Source organism: Fusarium fujikuroi, chromosome FFUJ_chr05 (genome assembly GCF_900079805.1).
Source record: "Fusarium fujikuroi IMI 58289 draft genome, chromosome FFUJ_chr05".
Classification (NCBI taxonomy): Eukaryota; Fungi; Ascomycota; class Sordariomycetes; order Hypocreales; family Nectriaceae; genus Fusarium; species Fusarium fujikuroi.
The window spans coordinates 3,087,609-3,108,016 of record NC_036626.1 but is presented as its reverse complement, the minus strand read 5'-3'; the positions used below and the strand labels follow the sequence as shown (position 1 = coordinate 3,108,016).

Below are 20,408 nucleotides of genomic sequence, written 5' to 3'. Positions count from 1 at the left end.
CTGCAAGATTCCCACCCTCTTTGACACAAGAAAAGTCAAGTAAGTTAGTGTACAGGGTTCGAAGTGTAAACACCCTATCAGACGCCTTTCCAATTGGTATACAATCAAGCCCCAATAAACAGAATAAACGCCAACTCCAACAAATGCTGCTGAGATATATCATTCCCATGTCGTATCTCAGTAAGATTGAACAGCTGAATCCGCCGACTCATTGCTAATGCGGCCGACGCCAGAATCCACTCGTTTTTTACTTGGTGTGATTTCCTCATGTGTTTCGATTTGATCCTCGAAACCATTCTTCTGATCACCCTGAACCGAAAGCCTCGATGTCAGCCTTGGTCCTGCTGACCTGCGTCGGTTTGCAACATCTTGGCGAGGTGGCTTCAGCTCATCAACACCTAGGCTCATTCTTGGCGATGATCTCTCTCTAACGCTGAGAAACTGGCTTCCAGAGCGACTGTGGCCGGGGTTCGGCGATCCATTGGGGCTTGCAGGTGTGTTCAACGCCGACGAGTAGCGAAGGCTTTGGCGTGAACTTCTCCATCTGCTCAAATTCCAGAAACTCCCCTCCTTGTCGTTAACACCCTCAGAATCAGAGGCACTGATAAGGCTAAAACTTGGGGTTGGTGGGCTTGTGATGCCGTTTCTCTCCCGATCGTGTGAAGCTCTGACTGTGGTGCGGTTAGATAGACCACTGCCGGTAGGACTTGTAGGAGTTGGGCGGCTGATCGGACTCGTTGGCAAGGGCTTCCTTCGAGATTCTGGTGCCAGGTTGGCCGCTGAGTTGATCGGTGACTGTCCCGGTTTGGTAGGAGACATAGATCGCTCGCTTCGAGCTGGTGTATTGTTCATGCTGGGTCTTCCTCCGTCGATATCCTGACGCCAACTGTTAATTCTGTCAGAAGCATGCTGGAGTTGGATCGGATTGGGACCAGGAATGTTGAGTGATCCACGTCTCGATTGCACACGACTGCTCGCACTCGTTCTCGTCATGACACTGCCACTCCTACCGACACCAGAGAGACGGTTGCCCAATCGAGAACCCGACTCCCAGAGTCCTTGCTGGCGCTTCTTATGGGCACAGTCCTGTCTGAAAACCTTTATCTTTCCAGTTCTATCAGTGGTGATGATGATATTTCCGTCAAGATGCCTTGAGCGCTCGATGTATGCTGGTGTTTCTTCCGGCTTCTTGTTGCTGTGAAGCGAGTCGCCATGGTCTTCGTCTGATAGAGCCGAATGGCTTGGAGTGCTTTCTTCGAGGCTTCGCAGCATCACGGGTGGCGGGTTGCACAAGTCATAGATGGGATCCCCAGAAGCACTCAACAGCTGCCGACTCTTCGACGGGGCCATCAAAGCCGTGGTGACGACCTCGGGGTGAGCATCGAATGTTTCGTATGGCTGCTTATCCTTGATCTCGTCTTGAGTACCCAGCTTCCAAATGTAGGCCTTCCGATCTTCGCTGCCGCAGATAATATAGGTACCATCATCGCTGAAGCGTGCGTTAATTTGGCTTGACTGGTTTTCCAGCCCCTTATACTTAACCTGGATCACTTTGTCGTTCAGGTTATATACTCGGACTCGAGAGTCGTTCGAAGTGACCAGGACCTTGACCGTCCCAGCTTCGGGTCCTGACGGTGTTGTCATAGTTCGAATGCCAGTGATTTTGCTTCCTTTGGCATTTTTGCCCCTTGATGAGCGGACGTGAATTTGGTACTTGAGCTTCAGGCCCTCGGTAGCGTAGAAAGTACATAGACCACTCAGCACACCACATATAGCAATATTTCCGTCAGGGGAAAATGCTACCGCAGTAATGAATTCGCCCACAGGTGCTTGGAAAGCGACGCTCTTGTCCGGAATGCTCCATAATCGTAGTTGCGCATCCAGTGATCCTGCGAGAAAGAATCGATCATCTGTAGGGTGGAAGGCGATCGATGTGACCAGATCCTTGTGCATAAAAGTACACAAGCAATCACTCCTGCTCATGTGCCATAGTTTTACAGTCTTGTCCATCGAAGAGGATAACAAAAAGTTGTTCTTGCTCCAGCTCAAGGCAAGCACCTCGCCAGTGTGTTCCTTAAACTCTCGCACAGGCTTTGTGCGGAAGACAGGAGCACTAAGCTTCTCGCCATGAGTACCATTTTGTGCCTCCTCTTCCTCGTGTGCTTTACGTTCCTCCGGAGTAGATATCACAGCAAACACTCGTACGATCTGATCCTTTCCTGCGACGGCCAAGTATCGTCCATCTAAGCTGAATTCGGCTGCCCAGATAGCATCACCACCCCTAAGGATCTTGCTTCCAACTGCCGTTGCTACCGCTCGGCCGTGCGTATGTTTATGTTCTGAGGCGGTAAGTTCTTGTGCGAGGAATAGGTGGTTATAGTCTCTATCCTTCTTGTTATGCGCCTTGACTCGGATGTATCGTGGAGGTTCCTTGTGAAGAGGTATGTATCCTCCACCTGCACCGATGACGGATGTGAGAGCTCGTGCGTAGGTGCCATCGGTTCGCAGTTCACCCAGTTCGGAGTCGGATTCCTGCATGTCATCATCTTTCCTCCAACTTCCGCGCATTCCCAGTCGACTCAGGAAAGAAACTCCTTTCCTTCGATCCTTGCTAGAATCCTGGGTAATGTTTGGCGACTTGCTGAGTTCGGAGCTTTGTCTTTGTATGTTGTCTGCAGCAGGGCTGTCAGAACGGCCCTGATTAAGGATTCGTTGTGCGATGGTAGGCTCCGCGGTGTTACTGTTGGTACGCAGGTAGATTTGCTAGACATCACATGTTAGTTGCGGTCCAAGTATACCTCGTTACCCTTGAGTCAACTAGTTGCAAACACTTACCGTGCTCAAAGGGTCAAGCCCAGCGTTTGGGGGAGGACTGGGAGAACTCGACTTGAAGGGAGGTTTCCAGTCCTTTGTTTCTTTTGCATTCTGAGAGCCTGACACAGATGGTTGTGTAGTCGAGAGCCTGCTCGATGGGAGGTCTAGGGAAGCACCGGCACCTATTGACAAATTGTCAGCTTACATAGTATTGTAGTGAGCATTGTATATAGCTAGTATGATAGTGGCCAGTGAAAAGGGTCTTGGGCGCATAGGAAGCTCCAGTCGCAACAAGTCCCTGCATAAGCGGACATGCGCCCAGGCGTTCACTTAGTAGGTAGGGCATTGTGACTTGGCCATAGGACCGAGTGGAGGGGGCAAGAGTAAAGAAGCATATACAGTACATACCCTGAGAATCAGAACGAGCAGCGAGGCTCTGGCGGCGTTGAGGCTCAGACTCGGGAAGGCTGGAAAGGGCAGAATCGCGACGTCTATACAAACCACGTTCACCCCGGACAGCAGGCGAAGACTTGGAGGCGGACATCTTCCATACTTGATGGGCAACCAGTCCCTAAAGAATTTTGAACGAGATAGACCGGCTTGCGCGGGCGGTCGGCCTCGCGCAACTTGTGGGAGTCCAGTCCCCGACCCGATCAAAACGAGAGAGTGTGGCCTTGGCTGACGGACTCGGAGACTCGTGGGGGGGTGAGCACTGAGAAGTGGGCGGGCGTGGCGGAGACCGGGGGTAACGAGCTTCTGAAGTCCAATCCGAAGGGTCCGAGAGCGAGCGAGCGAGAGGGAACGAGACGTGAGGCTGGGAGGCTTGGCTCAAGGCAGATCCTTTCGTACCGGCTGAGGGCTCGATGCACTGTAGCTGTGTATGTACCTCCGACAGTGAGATGAATGCCGACTGGCTGGTGTTTAGTCAATAGGCCGTCGGTTGAATGTTGTCTCCTTATTTCATATTCCGCTCCGACTGGACTAATATGCAAGTGATGTTGGTTAGTCTCCAGCTGAGTGAGGGTCTAATTCCAGGCGTGTCAGACACGTATTGGTAGTGGTGAATAATGGATGATGACGGGAGGGATGTTGCTCAAGGGAGGGAGAGATAGAAAGGAGGTAAGGCTGTTCAGATGAAAGCAACCAAGCAAGTCAGAATGCATGTATCGTGTTTTGTAATACAGAGCTCAACAGAATCAGAATCAGGTGCTCAGAGTGCAGCAGGGCAACCAGCGATTTTTGCAATGGTTATATGAGACGGGTAACCATGACATGAAGGACTTAAGCGAAAACGACCCCTCGGGCGAATGCGACGACCGGGCAGGCGCTGTAGTGCGCTGGGGACAGCGCTGCACAGCAACCAGACAGCGGCAACTAGGTGCTTCCAGCTACTTACAGTACAGTGCAGTGGGGTCGAAAGCCAAATGGTGTTAGTGTGTAAGAGAAGCTCGATGGGCTTCTTTTTATTTTGGCGCGTGATATAATGAGAAAAGAAAAAGGAGTAAAAGGGGTGATGAAGTGTGCTGGTAAGAGGCTACTACGAATGAGATGTTGGAAAAGGGAGAGCTGATGCCCACGCGCGCAGAGCTGTGACTGTGGATGGCAAAAAGGTTGACAACCTATTGTATGAGCAGCTGATGTGTAACCGCAGCTCGTTACCGTGCTGGACACTCAGGTCAGGCCCCGGGCGCTGTGGGAAACAGGTAAGCACCGAATCTAGTATGGGCGGGCTGTGCTGTGGCTCTTGAATGAATTTACAGGAAATAAAAGGGGAAAGAAGTACAACTTGTAGGATTGTACCACACCTTTACCGGATATCGGCTGGATCTTCTGGGATTAGAATGGATGAGATGGAGTCTAAATGAGGTAAGACAAGACTTTGGTGCGATGATCTTGGTTGAGAGTGGCATCAATCAGGCTTCGTTTCATAGGGCAGAGCCAATTTGGCAGTTTGATGGCTCATCATGGCAACTGTTAATTGGTCTCATTGCTAGTGACGGTTATTAGTGAACATTCCAGGCTGGCTATGCGGCTATGTTGACAATGGCATCGCCATGTTGATGGCCGTTCTCTTTCTACGTGACGAACTAGTTGTTATTTGATCGCATAAGGCTGGATGATCGACCTTCATCTCAACGGGCTGGCTGTTCTCCAGATTGTCTGTGCCACAGCCACCTCAAATGCGAACCCACGGCCCAGTACTACTCACCGCATGTACTCTGTACGGTAGGTACATGTGAATGAGAGAATAAGACGATGAAATCTTGACCGCAAAAGCGAAAATACAGCAATTACCATCATGTCATTTTTCAGAAGGTATCGTATCAAGTTAAGTATACGAGTAAACGAGTATACGAGCATGCTGATATATCTCAACCATAATTAGAAGCTCATCGACAAGTCTAAATGTCTCGTGCTCTGTATTCAATACTCGTTTTAGTTGCTTCCGCGTATTCGGGACGCGCTGCTTTTGGAGCCAAGCCTCCAGGGACTGCACTAACACAACCACATTCGAACATCTGCACATATAACGTCGGGTCTGGCCCATGAACGAGGGGATTAAAAAAATGATGAGAGAGTTACATCGAATGCATCCCAAGTGAGACAAGTATGCGAGAACCAGCAGCTAAACGACGCAGACTCACCCTTGCATTTCACATGCTGGGCTTACGTCGTTGGCTTTCGAGACGGGCCGGGATTAGCAGCTTCTTAACCAGGCATGGTTTTGGTTTTTGGAGAGGAAACTCGGTGCCTTGCACTATCGAGATGCACGACGTCAGATCAGCAGGTATCAACAAGTAACATCAAGTGTGTATGTAAGTCTGTGTTGTTCTGTCAAATAGATAGCGTTTTTGATCGGCTGTATCATGATGACGCATTGTTCAGGCAAAGAACTAACTTTGACGTTTTCAGAGTTAAATGCTGACAAGATTTGAAGATGCTACCTAATAATTAGAGCTTACGAACTGATAATTTGATATATATCCAATCACTCACTAAACATCAGAATACGCTTTATTATCGGCAACGTTTTGCCTTGATGTCTTTATTCCCTCAGCCACATGGATCCAATGGATGCTTGCTTAGACGACCACAGACTGTCTGTCTGGCTGTCACACGATGCGAAGTGCAGCACTTTGCATATCGCCAAGAATGCAATGCAGTTCCGTGGATCACCTGGTGCCGTTCTTCCAGAGTTTTTTTTCGATGTCTCGCTCGCCAAGATCGCCAAGGCCTGTCATGGGTCTCTATGGCGTTCGGCGTACAGCGAACAATCCAATCCATTTCCGTTCCATCTGTAAATCCCCTCACCCAAACTCCGCCAGACGAAAGGGATAAAAAAAAAGCGCATAAGAAAAGTCAGTTTAGCGCTCTGTCACTGTGATAGCTTCAAACAATCGGGGTTGTGCTGAACTCCGTTCATCTCATCCTCCGCAATCCGCGGAGCTTTTAAGACTCCGCATCCATGCACCAGAAACAAATCTTGTGTTCGAGAACTTTGAGCTTGTGGAGTCACGTCACTCGAATCGTCGTCTAATTATCCACTTGTGGGCATCCAAACTCCAATCCCGTTGCTTCTGACTTTCAGAACTTGGCCTGATACTTTCAAAGAGTGGTCACTCGCAGGTCCACGGACAACATCAAAACCCCGTCGGGCCCGGCTTCTCTCCACCACCGACTCCGACGTCAACATCATCACCTCATCCTTGTCTGTACCTGACAGCGGCACCGAGAGATCTATTCTGAGCCGTCCAACTGCCGTATCGCCGAACTACCGTGGTCCATCTATCCACTTGGCACTTCACATTCACGATTTTGATAGTCACTCCCTCAGGAAGAGTTAGCCTCCACTGTCCAACAGCCGTTGAGCCTCAAAATCTGCCCGTCTTGGCTTTTTCTCGTCTTGGTCAGCCTGCCAGCCTAGCCTAGCCCAGCCCAGCCTTACTGGTCTTAGCCGCATTGCACCACCCACCTTGGGCCAACAATCTATTGGGTATCACTATCAATATCATCATCCAACATCCGTTTGTCATCGGCGAGTTCTCTGGTGAGACCACCAAGTTGCCCAGTAATTATCTGGGTCTTTGTCAGACACGGGCCAACTCTTGTTTCTGTCGTTGTCACAAACCCACCGAGGTCCGAGGCTCTGAAATCCAGCCTCCAGCTTGACTTGTTCACGCTTCACACTTCAGCTTTCATCAGCCACAGCTCGCACACCTAGCCAAAGATGAAGTTAGTAGCACGCAATAAGGCCCTCAATGCCTACGCGGAGGAGGCCGTTTCCCTCCTGCCCGAAGATCCCGAAGATATGGTCAGTAGCCCCTGTTCCTGTTGCTTGGTCTCTTCTAAGTTTATACCCCTGGTCTGCCATACCGTTTTCCCTTTATCGACCCTTTTAGACCCTGCCTCTATTCCTATTGTTACCCCTCCCCCTCCATCGTTGTCACACCCTCCGCGGTCTCTGCTGCTGTCCAGCATTCACCTTATACCACATGTCTCGCACTTCAAGCCGTTATCTGTTCCGAATCCCACCGATGTCACCGCTTGTTCTTATGAGACAGCACGCTAACAATGTTGATAGTGGCATGCATACAACCTGATCCTATCTGGAGATATCGTCCATGCTCACACAATCCGTAAAGTAACTGTTACTACAGACACTGGGAGCTCGAAATCTGAGCGTCATCACACTAATCTGACCATCAAAGTCAAATCCACCACCTTTGATCCTATCATCTCATCACTCCGCGTCTCTGGATCCGTCGTTATAGAGAACAATCTTGCCCCCTTAGGCTCTCATCACACCCTCGATCTCGAGGTGAACCGCCCGTTTAGTATCGTCAAGCTAGATGGATGGGACTCTGTCGCAAGAGCCACTCTTCAAGAGGCATTATCGGATGACAAGGATGGTGCCGTAGCAGCCGTTGTCATGCAAGAAGGGCTTGCCAACATCTGTCTCATCACACCGTTCCGAACCGTTCTCAAAGTCCGTGTTGAGAGCGTGATTCCCAAGAAACGCGATCTTGCATCAGACCAAGATGCAGGTATGCGCCGCTTCTTTGAGAAGACATTGTCGACTCTTTTACGAACTATGGACTTCACAGAGTCACGGCCGCTGTTACTGGCCAGCCCAGGCTTTGTGGCTGGAGACTTCAAGCAGTATATCGCCAACCAAGGACGGGACAAAGCAGACAAGGTGCTTACAGCCGTGGCGAAGCAGGCTACGGTGGTTCACTCCAATTCTGGCCACGTCCACAGTCTCAACGAGATCCTTAAGAGCCCTGAAGTCTTGGCCAAGATGAAGGATATGAAGTTCGCCCGCGAAACACAGTATGTTGATCAATTTTTCGAGATGCTAAAGCTGGACGATGGGCGTGCATGGTATGGTACTTCAGCTGTCGAGAAGGCTGTCAAAGAGGGAGCCGTGGGACCAGGTGGTGGTGTTCTTCTGGTCAACAATTCTCTGTTCCGAAGTGAAGACCTTGCCCTTCGCAAAAAGTACGTCGCTCTAGTTGACAAGGTACGGAGTGATGGTGGTGAGGCGAGGGTTCTCAGCAGTGATCATGAGAGTGGTCAGCGATTGACTATGTTGGGCGATATCGCTGCCATACTCAACTACCCAATGCTGGACCTTGATGAAGACGATGCTGAGAAAGATAATGAGGCAACTGGAGAGTCTACCATTGAAAATAGTGTCATCTAGTCGAGCGAGTATATAAAAGAAATGAGATACGAATTCATGAGGCTCTACTCCCTTATGCTGTTGTGGTGTTACCATGTACCGTTGCGTGAAACCCGCTCAGATGAAGTCACTCAGTATGCCGTAACTGTACATCTCCAATCTTCACCTGATAACGTGCATAGTTGACCTCTAACATGTTTTACTTCATTGCGTATCTCCCAAGGAAGCCTCAGATCTTGAGGTCGTCGGTTTTCTCGGCGATAAGTAAACAAGATCGACAACAAGGGCACGTAATTATCCCCGCATTTTCACCCAACTGTGAATGTCAAATCAACGCCACGACGATCATCCTCGCGCTTATCTGATCTATAAACGCGAGAGCACAAAATCATGTCGTAACTCCGAGCTCCGAATATATATATATACATCCAAACAATTTCGTTGTTGACAAAGTGTTGGCCCTGTAGAACCTGAAACTTAGTATTTAAATGATTCATCATCCTCGCCCCTACCCCTCATCCACAAATTCAACTCAACATCATACAGAAAGTGTTCATGAATTTCAGAATGGCCTCTAAACTCGCTCTCGACTCTACAAGGAAGCTCAATTCAGGCTACCAGATCCCTCTTCTTGGCTATGGAGTAAGATCCTTCAATCCTTCGTTTCACACCCTGCTAATGTAACTGCCTAGGTCTACAAGGTGTAAGTCCACGTCATGTTCCGGAGGCATTATGTACTCTAACCACGTCATTCAGTCCCGCTGAACAAGCCCCCGACCTCTGCAAGAAGGCTATCGAGATAGGCTACCGCCATGTGAGTTTATTCAAAGGCTCTGGCGTTCAATGCACAGCTAACGCACTCAGATCGACTCTGCTTCAGGGTACTACAACCAGGGCCCTAGCGCAGCTGGACTCCTAGCGTCTGGCGTGCCTCGCTCAGAGCTCTTCTTCACTACCAAGATCTTCACCAAACAGTTTCCCTTGAACTACGAGAATGCACACAAGCAGGTAGACATTGCTCTCGATGAGACGAAGCTCGATTATATTGACCTTGTTCTCATTCATGCCCCGTATGGTGGACCTGATGCCCGAAAGGGTGCTTGGAGAGCTCTTGCTGAGTGCGTCGAAGCTGGCAAGGTGCGATCACTCGGTGTTTCCAACTATGGCGTTCATCATCTAGAGGAACTAGAGGCATACATTAAAGAGCTTGATGCCGAGCTTGGACCGGGAAAGGGAGGCGTCATCTCGGTCGGGCAGTGGGAGGTGCACCCGTGGCTCACACGCCCTGACATCGTTAAGTGGTGCCAGGACCGAAACATTGCAGTTGAGGCTTACTGCCCCATTGTGCGTGGTGAGCGATTTGATGACCCCAAGGTCAAGGCCCTTGCGGACAAGTATGGCAAGAGTCCAGCACAGGTTCTTCTTCGGTGGAGCTTGCAGAGGGGTTATATTCCTCTGGTGAAGAGCGTAACACCCTCAAGGATTCTGGAGAATGCTCAATTGTTCGACTTTGAGTTGACGGAGGAGGAAGTGAAAGATTTGGCAACTGATGAGTATAGCCCTTGTGCCTGGGACCCTACTCGTGAACCTCTTGAAAAATAGATATCACGAGAAATAACATAGAAGGGACGCCGATAGAATCACTACATTTCAAGAGTCTGAGATGTCCATTATCCATAATTCAACGGGTCTCGCTGTCTTGCGAGTATTGATGTTTGTCATACTGTTATTGTTAATGGGCCCACGTGATCTCGTTTCCACCTCGTGTCATTCCCCTCCCCCACGCGTTCCATGTCATTCCCAACTCAATCATAACAACCAACCTCATCACACAACATCCGCCTGTCGTGCAAGCTGGCCAAATGTCGTCTTCAAGTTCAACATGGGCCAGCGAAAGTTCACGGTCATCCCGAAATTCCCGGGTCGTGCGGATTCTCCCGACAAACCGCCCCTACGGCCCATGACCTCAAAACAAGTCCGGAACGCCTACAAAGCAGCCAATAAGGGCCCTAAACTCACAAGGGAAGAATCCAGGAGACAGGAGAGGGCTGAGCAGGAAAGAATCAGAAAGGAATTCGAACGGGAGAAGGCAGCTGCCAAGGCAAAAGTTGCCAGGGACAAGAAGAAAGAGAAAGAGCTGGCAGAGAAAGAAGCGAAACGAAAGAAAGGATTGCCTTTGGTGAATGTTCGACCCAGTCAAGAAACGATTTCATGGTTTGTGAGAGGGAATGGTACTTCAAAGAAGAGAGATGCCCATGGCAACGACATTAAAGACGACAATCTGACGGCGAATGAGAGTAGTACAGACACAAATGAAGCAATGACAAGCGAAGAACAACCACAACAACCGGCGACCAAGGCGCAGAAGCTTGATGACATACAGGAAGACGATGAGGAAATTTCCGATGCTGCTATGGAAACGATTGCCGAGGACGTACCAAAACCGTCGCGGGAATCACCAATGCCTCAATCACCCGGGGGCAAGGAGGAGATAATCGCAGAACCTACAGAACAAACAGCAGCTCTTATTGCATCGGAGACCGCACTAGAAAACCCACCAATACCCGAAATAGAGCTAGAAGGATTGGAGGACGAATTAGATGCGGATTTTGAGGAAGACCTGGCCCTGGGAATTCTTGAGGATATTGAAGCAGCTATGAGCAATCCAAAATCCAACATGAACCACGGAGTCCAAAAGATCTGCAACAAAATACCAGAAGAAGCACATGCCACGACGAAACAACCACTGGAAGTCACTAGGAACGACGTCCCAAATCGCATTGCAGAAGATTTGGGCTTAAAGCGACCTGCCGGTCCAGTCTCCTTTGCCAAACCGCCTCTTCCACAACGGAATCTGGAACCACGATCCCCAAGCCCATCACACCAAGAACCACCCATGAGCACGCAAGCGATTCTCTTTAACCTAGATGATTTCTTCCCTTCATCATCTCAACAAGTTAGAGAACTTGAGGAAGAGCTGGACGAGGGAATAATGCCATCCGTTCCTTTACACTTGACCCCTATTGCAGAAGAAGAGGAAGAGGAGTCTTTCGATGAAGGACTAGAGAAATCCTCAGACCAGCCCCTCTTACCAGCACTTGAACCTGCCTCGGACTCGCCACCTCCACCACCAAGACGCTTCTTCACGTCTTCTGGCTCACACGAAAGAATGTGTCTAGCTATTCAGAGAAGTCGTCGTACAGCTGCGCTTGAGAAGATCCAGCAACGCGAACGAGCTCGCATGCAGGCTGGTATGATAGAGCAAGCTCAAGCAGAGTCTCGCAGAATTTGCAAACCGCGTGAACCTACGAGAAAATCACCAGTGTTTCCCAACCCCCCTCCACATGCAGCTCAATGCAACCAACCACGAAAACCTCCATTTAAGGCACCACCAACACTGCAGAAAACACCACACACCAGTACGACGATTTCCACAAAGCGGACTGAGCCTCAACTATCTAAACAACCTCCTAAGAAACCCTCATCTAGACTATCCAACAACCCTAACATTATGAATCCTCGGATTCCATCAAAACGAGTAGAGACTCCGAAACAACACCTATCACCACTACCGCAAGAAAGCAAAGAGAACCAGAAGCCGCCACAACAGCCTTTTGCACTTAGTGCTTCGCAAGAGTCATATGGCGGCGAATGGGTTGACGATTTGGACCTAGACCTCATGATATAACGATAAACATGTACATTGGATGACGACTACCGAAATGGCCGAATTGCACAACACTGGGGGGAACTAAAACTTGGCGTGGGACCGCACAATGGCTCGGAGTTAAGGGCCTCGTACTACCCTTTTGTATGGGTGCTGGGTGACAAATTATGCATATTTTTCTCATGACATAGCGACGGCGTTTAGAATATTATCCTGTTTTATTTGAGAAGATTACCTTGGTCTAAGGATTAGTGACGCTCTCGGACCAAGCTATCCCTACTTTCAACCCCTGATCCTCACCATGAAATCACATATATGAACGCTGTACCGTAAGAAAAAACAAGCCCTGCAGACTTCAGGGGGAAAAGTGTCTGATAAGGTACAATCCTTAACGCCAATGCTATGCTCGCAGTATCCCTATCGTCATTCATGACTTCGTTGCCACCAGCTCCCAGGGCCGACCACGAGTGAAGTTCGTCCCATGCCAGCAAATCAAAGGAAGATTCCAACCCACTCTGACTTTTGCGATACCTTGCTATCACAACCGTCCACCGCGCATCGGAGGTCATTCGAAGCCGCGAACACAGGTCGCCCATCAGGGGATCGGAAGCCTACGCCATCACGGTTCGCCTTCGTAGGCTTCCTGTTCTCATAACAATCGGCACAGTAGACCTGTGTATGTAAGTTTCTTGTAGCAATCCAAATTTCCAATGTGAAACTTACATGTCCGCACTTCTTGACGGCCCAGAAGTGGTGTTCTCCTGGTGCTCGCTTTCTCTTCCCCTTCTGCTGGCCCACAGAACTCTGAGTCACTGTGCCGCTTGGGTCATAAGCCAGCTCCTCATTACAGGCTGGGCATATAACCACGCTTTCAGACTCCTTCTCCGGGTCGGTGCAGGTATTGCGAGTGAACCCTTCTCGCGTTGGGGGCGGTGGAGACATTTGTGGCTTCGGGGTCGGTTGTCGTGCGAATGCGTTGCGTGAAATGTCTAGATTTGGTGGGTTGAAGGCTATGTCTGCTGCCCCAAAGATACCAGCCAATCTCCTGAAGGGGCCAAAGGCAGCAAAGTTTGGTAGAGACCCCAGAGCTGGTCGCTGGCTTATTATTTCCAGCTCAATCAGTTCGTCTGGCCTCGGTACCTCGCGTCTCCCTCTGAAGTGTGACCGGTCTTCCTCAGGTGAGTCCGCAGTTAAGTCAATAACATTTTCTGCACGTCCCACGAAAGTACCATCGGTGCGTGCTAACTGAGGCGGTGATATGCGCTGGGAGTTCGTTCGACGCGGGTTCCTTGCAGGTGGTCTCGCGGGCTGGAGGATGTCGAGAATAGCTCGGGATTGTACAGGAGAATCAGGCTCTTCCGTGAGGTCGATCACAGGGGTAGCTTCTTGCGGTTGTTGCTCTATTACTGGATTTCGAGCAGCGTGTGAGCGGCGAGCGTGGCGGGTGTTATGATACGCAGCGGGTGTGTGGGGATGTGGAAGAAATAGGTGATCTCCAGCATTTGGCCGTGGTCTGTAAGCATTTTCGAAAAAGGGGTCGATATCTTCATGCCCTCCCGCCTCAAACATCTCGAGAGGATCACTGTTTTCAGCCATGTTGTGTAGGTGTTGTAAGACTTGGACTGCGAGGTATCGAGGTCTAGGCGGTTATAATTGGAGATATAGTGTGTTCTCTCTTATCGTATTCACGGCACAAAGCCTCTTGAACATCCCCCGAGGCAGTGAACACTTATACAGTGGATGGCCGCTCAGGGCGAAGCAGATGAAAAGTGTGGCGATTGGCAGGTAGAGAAAGCTAAGCAAATGCGCTATGGCAGCAAGACTGAATTAGATGATGAGACATAGAATTATGCTCAGAGGAGTCGTAAGCGTCTGTATCGTATCGTATCGGTTCGTTGGGGGGTGTCGTGGGGGAGGCGAAGGTTGTTGGTAAGCATCAAAGTTAGTTGTATGAAAGGAAGTTGAAATTGAATGTCGCTACTGTGACGATCGATGCAAAGCTGCTCCCCATGTGACGACAGGACTCTAGCGCATAGAGACCCTGCACTGGCGAACACTGTTTACCCCGCTAAGTGGCCACTAAGAATAGGCTTCAAGGCTTCACTACAAGGGGTTACTATCGCCTGGCTCCACTGTCAATAGGTACCTTGTTGTATTGAAGCCCATGATGGGTTTTCGTGATGATTGTTTTGTTGTTGTTTTGGAGTATCAACAGGTAAACAATACACCAGCCTCCGGGTGCAAGAGGACTTCTTATATTTGGCAAAGGCCCCCAAAACAACCACTTAACCCAAAAAGTTAAAAAGGCAATGTTAAGTTTACCTGGCACTTTTTTGTCACTTACAATATTGCCAAGTTTTGCCTCCAATTTCAATACTCAAAAACCAGAACCATAATTATCAATTTTCAAACACCAACCTCTGTGCTTTGCTTTGACCCTTTATTCGGGCGTATAATACAAATTATCAACGAAATCCCTTCTAAACCCCAGTCTATTCCGTTGATGCAAGTACGCTGACCACACCCTCGCCATTGACTGTTACGAGCTGCTTTGCAGACTCTCCCCACCGAACAGCAACGGAGGGTGTAGAACTCTTCAAAGGCTCGGTCCACTTCTTGCTGGACTTTGTGAACTGTTGCACTGTGACTCCAGCCGCACCGCCAGTGGCGAGGAACTGGCCACTGTAGTCCCACGCCAGGGACTGGACCGGCCCGCCAGTCTCAAGAACCTTGGCCACGGCTGCGTCTCCCTCTTTACGCAGATCAAAGATAGTGACCATGGTCTGGCCCTTGGCTGTAGCTGCGAACCAGTAGCCGTTTTCGGAGAAGCTAAGAGCCTGGATAGGGGCGCCCAGGCTGAAAGAAGCTGCCTGCTCAAGAGTGTTGGTCATGAAGAGCTTGATTTCGCCTGATGTGGTACCGGCGGCAAAGAGGTGACCATCAGGGTGGAAGGCACAAGATGTAAGAGCTGGGAACACGTTAGCATCGAATCATCTTTAGGTGTACCAAAAGAAACTTACCAGCATCGGTGTAAGCGCGGGCAACACGTTTCTGTGCGACCAAGTCGTAGAACACGATGCTCTTATCCGTACCAACAGAGGCCAGAATTTCGCCGCCGGGGTGCAGGCTCAATGCCGTAGCAGCACCAGCATGTTCACTCAGTGATGCAACCTGGTTACCCTCCTGGAAGACCTTGATGCTGCCTTGGCCAGTCGCAAAAGCGACACCAGCCTCAGCCCAAACAGCGTCTGTAACAGGCTCACCCACTGAGAGGGACTGTTCGACCTTATCCTCGGTGGTAGAGTAGACAACTGCTTGTCCCTTCAAGCCTCCAACTGCCGCGGCATTGGTTCCTCCAACAGTAAGGGCGGTAGCCTCAGGAACAGGTAGGGAGTGTGTGGTCGCGCTCTCGAAAGCTGAAATCTCTTCGCCGGTAGCCCAACCCTCAGGGACAGGGCGCTTCTTGCGACCCTTTGATAGTCTATATGCTGGTTAGTCTTTGCTCGTGTAGTTGTAGGATAACCACATACGTCTGATGGGTCTCGTCCACCTTGGCAACGAGTTCCTCTGGTAACTTCTCCACGCTGTCGACCTGCATAGAATCACCATCGACCGCACCACCCGTCACAGTGACCTTGCTCAGAGCATCTCTGGCCTCATCTCGCTCCCTCGTGAGCCGTGCAATAACTCGGACAGCAGCGTCGTGCTGGTACAACGCTGTGGCAAGCTCCTCTCTAGTGCGCGCAAGTTGCTCCTTGAGGTTATATGTCTCTAAAGCCAGCGCGTCCCATTCGTTCTGGAAAGTAGCGAGGAGGGCGGGAATCGATGTGAGGGTAGGAGGACGCGGTCGGACAATACGCGACGAATGGATAGGGAGGAGGTCATCGGCGGTCAGGGCCTCGCCAGAATCGGGCTCGGTGCCATGTTCGTTGATGTATTGATCGATAAGGCGCTTCTCGTAAACAACACCTTTGCTGGGTTAGCCGTGAAAGCTGCGCGTTGATGATGTTGATAATACATACCAGACTTCTTAGAAACGACGGGCTCTTGAGGAGCCTCTCCAGAAACTGTCAAGAGGTCAGCGCACCGTTACTTATCGATGACAAAACTGAAGAACTTACTTCCACAAAGCATGGCGACTACAAATTTGAGCTCGTGGAGCTTTCAATTGCTTGTCGTTAGGTATAGCGCAAATCAACGTCTCGAAGCTCTGTTGCGACGACAATTGCCTAGTCGAGATTTTGCCCGTGCACTGACCAGAGCTTTGGATCACGGGATGATAAGATAAGGCGGACTGTATCTTATCGTGCATCAAGTTGATGCATGTCTCAACGCGGGGAGCACCGGTAATAGCGAGTTCGCATGTCTCCGTAATCCGATAATTGATGTGACTGCTTGTCGATAACAGCTATTGAGTGAAATATCTAATTACCTATTTTCTGCGGTGTTGATGAATGTCGAGTATAGATTGAATACGTTCTGTGACAAGTATCACCAACATCAACATTCATCATGGCCCTACCTCAACCTCAAGATCTTCGTGCAGCAGATGAAGCCGAGCAGATCAAGACTTTGGATCTGCTATTCGAGCCCAGTCCCTCAATCCATTCCACTCTCCTCCCCATTGTGCGAGGTGCAGAGTATACATCATACTCGGAGTTAATCGAGGCCTGCAGGACTCGCCTCGCCTCACTCGCCTCCTCGAACTCGTCAGCCAACCCAGATGAGACTCTTCTCTCAATTCTCGGATCACATCCCCGTTTAGGGGCCAAGAAAGTTGACTCAGCACAGTCAGCTGCAGAGCAGGCCAACCTTCAAGGCCAAGGCGAAGAATTGGCAAAGCTGAACATGGAGTATGAGCAAAAGTTCCCCGGATTGCGATATGTCGTTTTTGTGAACGGACGGGGAAGACCTGAGATCATGGAGAACATGAAGGCTAGAATTTCCAGAGGCGACTTTTCGAAAGAGGTTGATGAAGCGTTACAGGTATGTACAACTTGCGGTTTGATGTTTCTGATGTTAAGTCGTTGTTTAGGCAATGTGCGATATTGCAAACGACAGAGCCTCCAAGCTTGGCGTAAAGTCATGAACATAATCACTTATCAATAACAATCTGTTACCCGTTGCTTGAGCTGTGGTGTATCTAAGCCTCCCCATCTGGCCGAATAATAATACAAGCCAGTATAGCCTATTTTTGTTCCAGTCCTTGCGGCCGGATAATGCTTCAATGTCGCCGTATTGAACATGAATAAGAACATATTGCCACCCAATGCTAGAAGTATACTTTACATAATTCCCTTAAATGCTCCTCGAGATGCCCAGAGACGCCTATATATTTGCCTAACTATCTTGACATCCAGCAGATGCCGTCGAGTTCATCCAAATACTCTTCGTACGATCTGTCTTCTTCGCCATTGTTGCCGTCATCGCTCTGCCCGAATAATACGCTGAAGTCAGAATATACACTGTCTTGATCATCGCCCACATCGTCCCAGTCGTCATCTGCAGGATGCATGTATGCAAAACTATCCTCTTCGAGATCGTCCAGCGGAGGTAACGGTGCTGTAGGCCGTAGCTCTGGCGATCGAATGGGGAAGAGTCGAGGTGATGTACGCCTCTTCGTTGCAGCTACATCACCGACAGGTAGAGGCAGGGCCACAGGACTCGATAGCCGGCATGATGGGGGTTTTGGATGTTGAAATGCCTTTTGAGGTGGGTAGCTTGGCTGGGGTCTTGCCGACGATACCATCATGCCTGAAGGTCCAATGATTCCCGTGCCAGTTGGTGAGATCCTCAGAGATTTGCCCGCCGAGGAATCCTGTAGCATCGGAGGTCGCCAATTCGTCTTGCCAGCAGCTTTCGACGTGATAGTCGCGATTTCCTGCTCATATTTCTTATTACCTGTAGTCTGACCGAGGCTCAGTCGCTTTCTCAGACAATTCATGGTCGAGAAGCGGAGAAACGAAGTTGCATGAAGATGTGCAATCCTTCGGGTCATATCAACTGAAGTAGCCATCTTCAAGAACCGCTTGTCACCAGCCTCTTGACCTTCTCGGTTAAGGATGTGAGTGGCAGGTTGAGAATAAGGCTGAGAAAGACGACTCGTGATAAGTTCGGCACGGAGTCGACGTTTCTTGACACACAGGTCAGCGGTGTTGAAGCCATCGACATCAGACTTGCACCGCTTTCTCTTGATACCGCGGGGTCCCGTTGACGCTGCTTCAGGTCGTATGTCCAAAGGGCTGAATTTGGTTTTTACATCCTCTGTTGATGGAAAAGAAAATCCCGGGACTTCGGGCCGGGACCTCGGGATCAATGTTTCTTTTGCATTCGGCTTCCGATGACCTTCAGTACTTTCTGCTTTCCGAACAGTACGATATTTGGAATCTCCCATCAATGCCTCGAACAAAGGGTCTGAGCCGGAACATCTTGGGACTTGAGTCAAGTCATCGGAAGCGAGATCCAGTGGAGAAATGGCGAGGTCGTCATGGCAGCCGCCTGCAGAATGGCAGCGCCAGGGCTCAAGCAGATTGATTGAGCTCTGTCCATTAGCCTCTACCTCCATTACGACAGCTTGCGCTTCGTCTGAGGGGTGCTGTCAGAGCTGCCTGGTCCGATCCATCCGCTTTAACCAGTGTGAAACAAGATGAGAGAGGATGTTCTGGCCAGGTATTAGAAAAGCCGAGGAAGAGAGATCTGGCCTTTCAGTGCCGAAGAGTTTCAGCTGAGAATGATTCGACTTGGAGATGTAATCACAAGTTGTATCTGGTGGCGCGTGAAGAGCTCGGTATTTGAAATGTCTCCGGCTACGACGTGAAACAAATTGACGCAATTCTCTTGACCTCAGCGTTGCAGCAGAGTCGAATCAGGACAGTTCCATGCACCGAATATGCCTCTCCCAAGCCTCTCAGGGCGTCAAGAGTTGTCTACTTAAGAGTGCAGACGTTCAATGCTGGTGGATAACTGGCGTGATTGTCGACAAGCGAAGTGGGGAACTGAGCTGAGGCCCAAAGTTAGGCGGGATCGGAATAAAGGGAGCAACAATAAATGGTATATCCGACTCAGGGTAGAAGTCGGATAGGGAGAGAGATAAAGAGATAGATAGATAAACAGGACGAGGTATTGATAAGAGCAATAAAAGAGTTAGGACGACAGCGACTGGCAACTGATGATGGAGAGATTCAGAGACTGAAGAGGGGAAAGGTCGTCTTGGACAAGGAGCACCAAGACAGACAGACCAGGACCAAGCTACAGCAGCTAGTCTCCTGCAAGTGCAAGCAATAGGAGCAAGGATCACGCCGAACCAATTCGATGGGAAATCCGGGGCCGACACGAGCAAGCGAGTTGAGATGCTGACTGTGACAGTCGGATTGCTTTTTCTGGCCAAGGCCCAACAGCCATGACCTGGGGTTTACAGGGGGTATCCTAATACATCAGCATGCCTGTCTATCCTATTCGTAGACCGAGGCCAGAGACAGAGTTTTGTGACGTTGGCCTCTCAGAAGTCACAGCTGGAAAACTTAGTAGTCGAACGACAGTATGTCCTATACATACTGTAGTCCGTCCCTCGAGGTAACATACCCAGGCAAAGAAACCCGAGAAACAAGTCCGGGGTAAGCCACCCGGGGCAAAAGGCATGGTCGCACAGCATCTCCCATAGGCCGGGGGCGCTGGTCAGGCGGTTGAATCAAGCGTTCTAGGATACAGGGATCAACAAGATGAGCTTGCTTTTTCGTTGGCTGAGACCAGATGGTCGGGCAGAAAGGGGGGGATGGAAAATCAATCAGCAGGGATCACAGGGGAGGAAACCCGAGAGGTTTTGGTCAAACTGAATGGATTCTCATTGAGAAGTGAAGGTGAAGAAGCATCAATGCGGCGGAGGACAGAGTTTGTATCCTGGTCAGATCATATTATGCTATTGACCTGCTCAAAATAATCAGGCAGTGGAGGCCTTCTACTCAGCTTATACTGGTACTTACAGGTAAATACTATGCTTCAAGCAAACGTCTCGTGACTGTCAACTCTCCTCCAACCTCGTGACAAAACTATCCCACTAGAGGTATCCCAGCCACAAGCCAGCTCACACAGAGCTACAGTAGCAGTATGACATGGCTCATTACCGTCAATGCTCTAGAACTGCCACCTCCTCTTTTAACTGAAACCACTCCATTGGTATACCTGCAGTCCTGCACCGTGCTCTTCTTCTACTGGACACTCGACTCTGGGGATTGCCTTTAGGGCTTG

At 49.9% G+C, this 20,408-nt stretch overlaps 8 protein-coding genes; 4 read left to right on the top strand and 4 right to left on the bottom strand.

Annotated features, from left to right (window-relative positions):
- Positions 1 to 177: 177 nt before the first annotated feature.
- Positions 178 to 3,358, bottom strand: FFUJ_07707 (related to WD repeat-containing protein 44; the record flags this gene model as incomplete). XM_023577989.1 has 3 exons in its annotated part: positions 178 to 2,763; positions 2,836 to 2,996; positions 3,223 to 3,358. The coding sequence occupies 3 exons, from the start codon at positions 3,356 to 3,358 to the stop codon at positions 178 to 180; spliced, it is 2,883 nt and encodes a 960-aa protein (XP_023430962.1).
- Positions 3,359 to 7,042: 3,684 nt separating this feature from the next.
- On the top strand, positions 7,043 to 8,518 carry FFUJ_07706 (related to DOM34-functions in protein translation to promote G1 progression and differentiation; the record flags this gene model as incomplete). XM_023577988.1 has 2 exons in its annotated part: positions 7,043 to 7,126; positions 7,397 to 8,518. The coding sequence occupies 2 exons, from the start codon at positions 7,043 to 7,045 to the stop codon at positions 8,516 to 8,518; spliced, it is 1,206 nt and encodes a 401-aa protein (XP_023430961.1).
- Positions 8,519 to 9,064: 546 nt separating this feature from the next.
- Positions 9,065 to 10,099, top strand: FFUJ_07705 (related to 2,5-diketo-D-gluconic acid reductase; the record flags this gene model as incomplete). XM_023577987.1 has 4 exons in its annotated part: positions 9,065 to 9,139; positions 9,190 to 9,200; positions 9,254 to 9,311; positions 9,362 to 10,099. 4 exons carry the CDS (start codon positions 9,065 to 9,067, stop codon positions 10,097 to 10,099), a joined length of 882 nt encoding a protein of 293 aa, XP_023431454.1.
- A 280-nt stretch (positions 10,100 to 10,379) lies between these two features.
- Positions 10,380 to 12,185, top strand: FFUJ_07704 (uncharacterized protein; the record flags this gene model as incomplete). The annotated part of the gene is made up of 1 exon (XM_023577986.1): positions 10,380 to 12,185. One exon carries the CDS (start codon positions 10,380 to 10,382, stop codon positions 12,183 to 12,185), a length of 1,806 nt encoding a protein of 601 aa, XP_023430960.1.
- Positions 12,186 to 12,656: 471 nt separating this feature from the next.
- FFUJ_07703 (uncharacterized protein) lies at positions 12,657 to 13,760 on the bottom strand (the record flags this gene model as incomplete). XM_023577985.1 has 2 exons in its annotated part: positions 12,657 to 12,836; positions 12,888 to 13,760. 2 exons carry the CDS (start codon positions 13,758 to 13,760, stop codon positions 12,657 to 12,659), a joined length of 1,053 nt encoding a protein of 350 aa, XP_023430959.1.
- An 896-nt stretch (positions 13,761 to 14,656) lies between these two features.
- FFUJ_07702 (related to non-snRNP spliceosome component (pre-mRNA splicing protein PRP19)) lies at positions 14,657 to 16,298 on the bottom strand (the record flags this gene model as incomplete). XM_023577984.1 has 5 exons in its annotated part: positions 14,657 to 15,132; positions 15,185 to 15,645; positions 15,695 to 16,133; positions 16,187 to 16,231; positions 16,286 to 16,298. 5 exons carry the CDS (start codon positions 16,296 to 16,298, stop codon positions 14,657 to 14,659), a joined length of 1,434 nt encoding a protein of 477 aa, XP_023431453.1.
- Positions 16,299 to 16,676: 378 nt separating this feature from the next.
- Positions 16,677 to 17,253, top strand: FFUJ_07701 (uncharacterized protein; the record flags this gene model as incomplete). XM_023577982.1 has 2 exons in its annotated part: positions 16,677 to 17,150; positions 17,200 to 17,253. 2 exons carry the CDS (start codon positions 16,677 to 16,679, stop codon positions 17,251 to 17,253), a joined length of 528 nt encoding a protein of 175 aa, XP_023430958.1.
- Positions 17,254 to 17,508: 255 nt separating this feature from the next.
- Positions 17,509 to 18,729, bottom strand: FFUJ_07700 (uncharacterized protein; the record flags this gene model as incomplete). The annotated part of the gene is made up of 1 exon (XM_023577981.1): positions 17,509 to 18,729. One exon carries the CDS (start codon positions 18,727 to 18,729, stop codon positions 17,509 to 17,511), a length of 1,221 nt encoding a protein of 406 aa, XP_023430957.1.
- Positions 18,730 to 20,408: the final 1,679 nt, after the last annotated feature.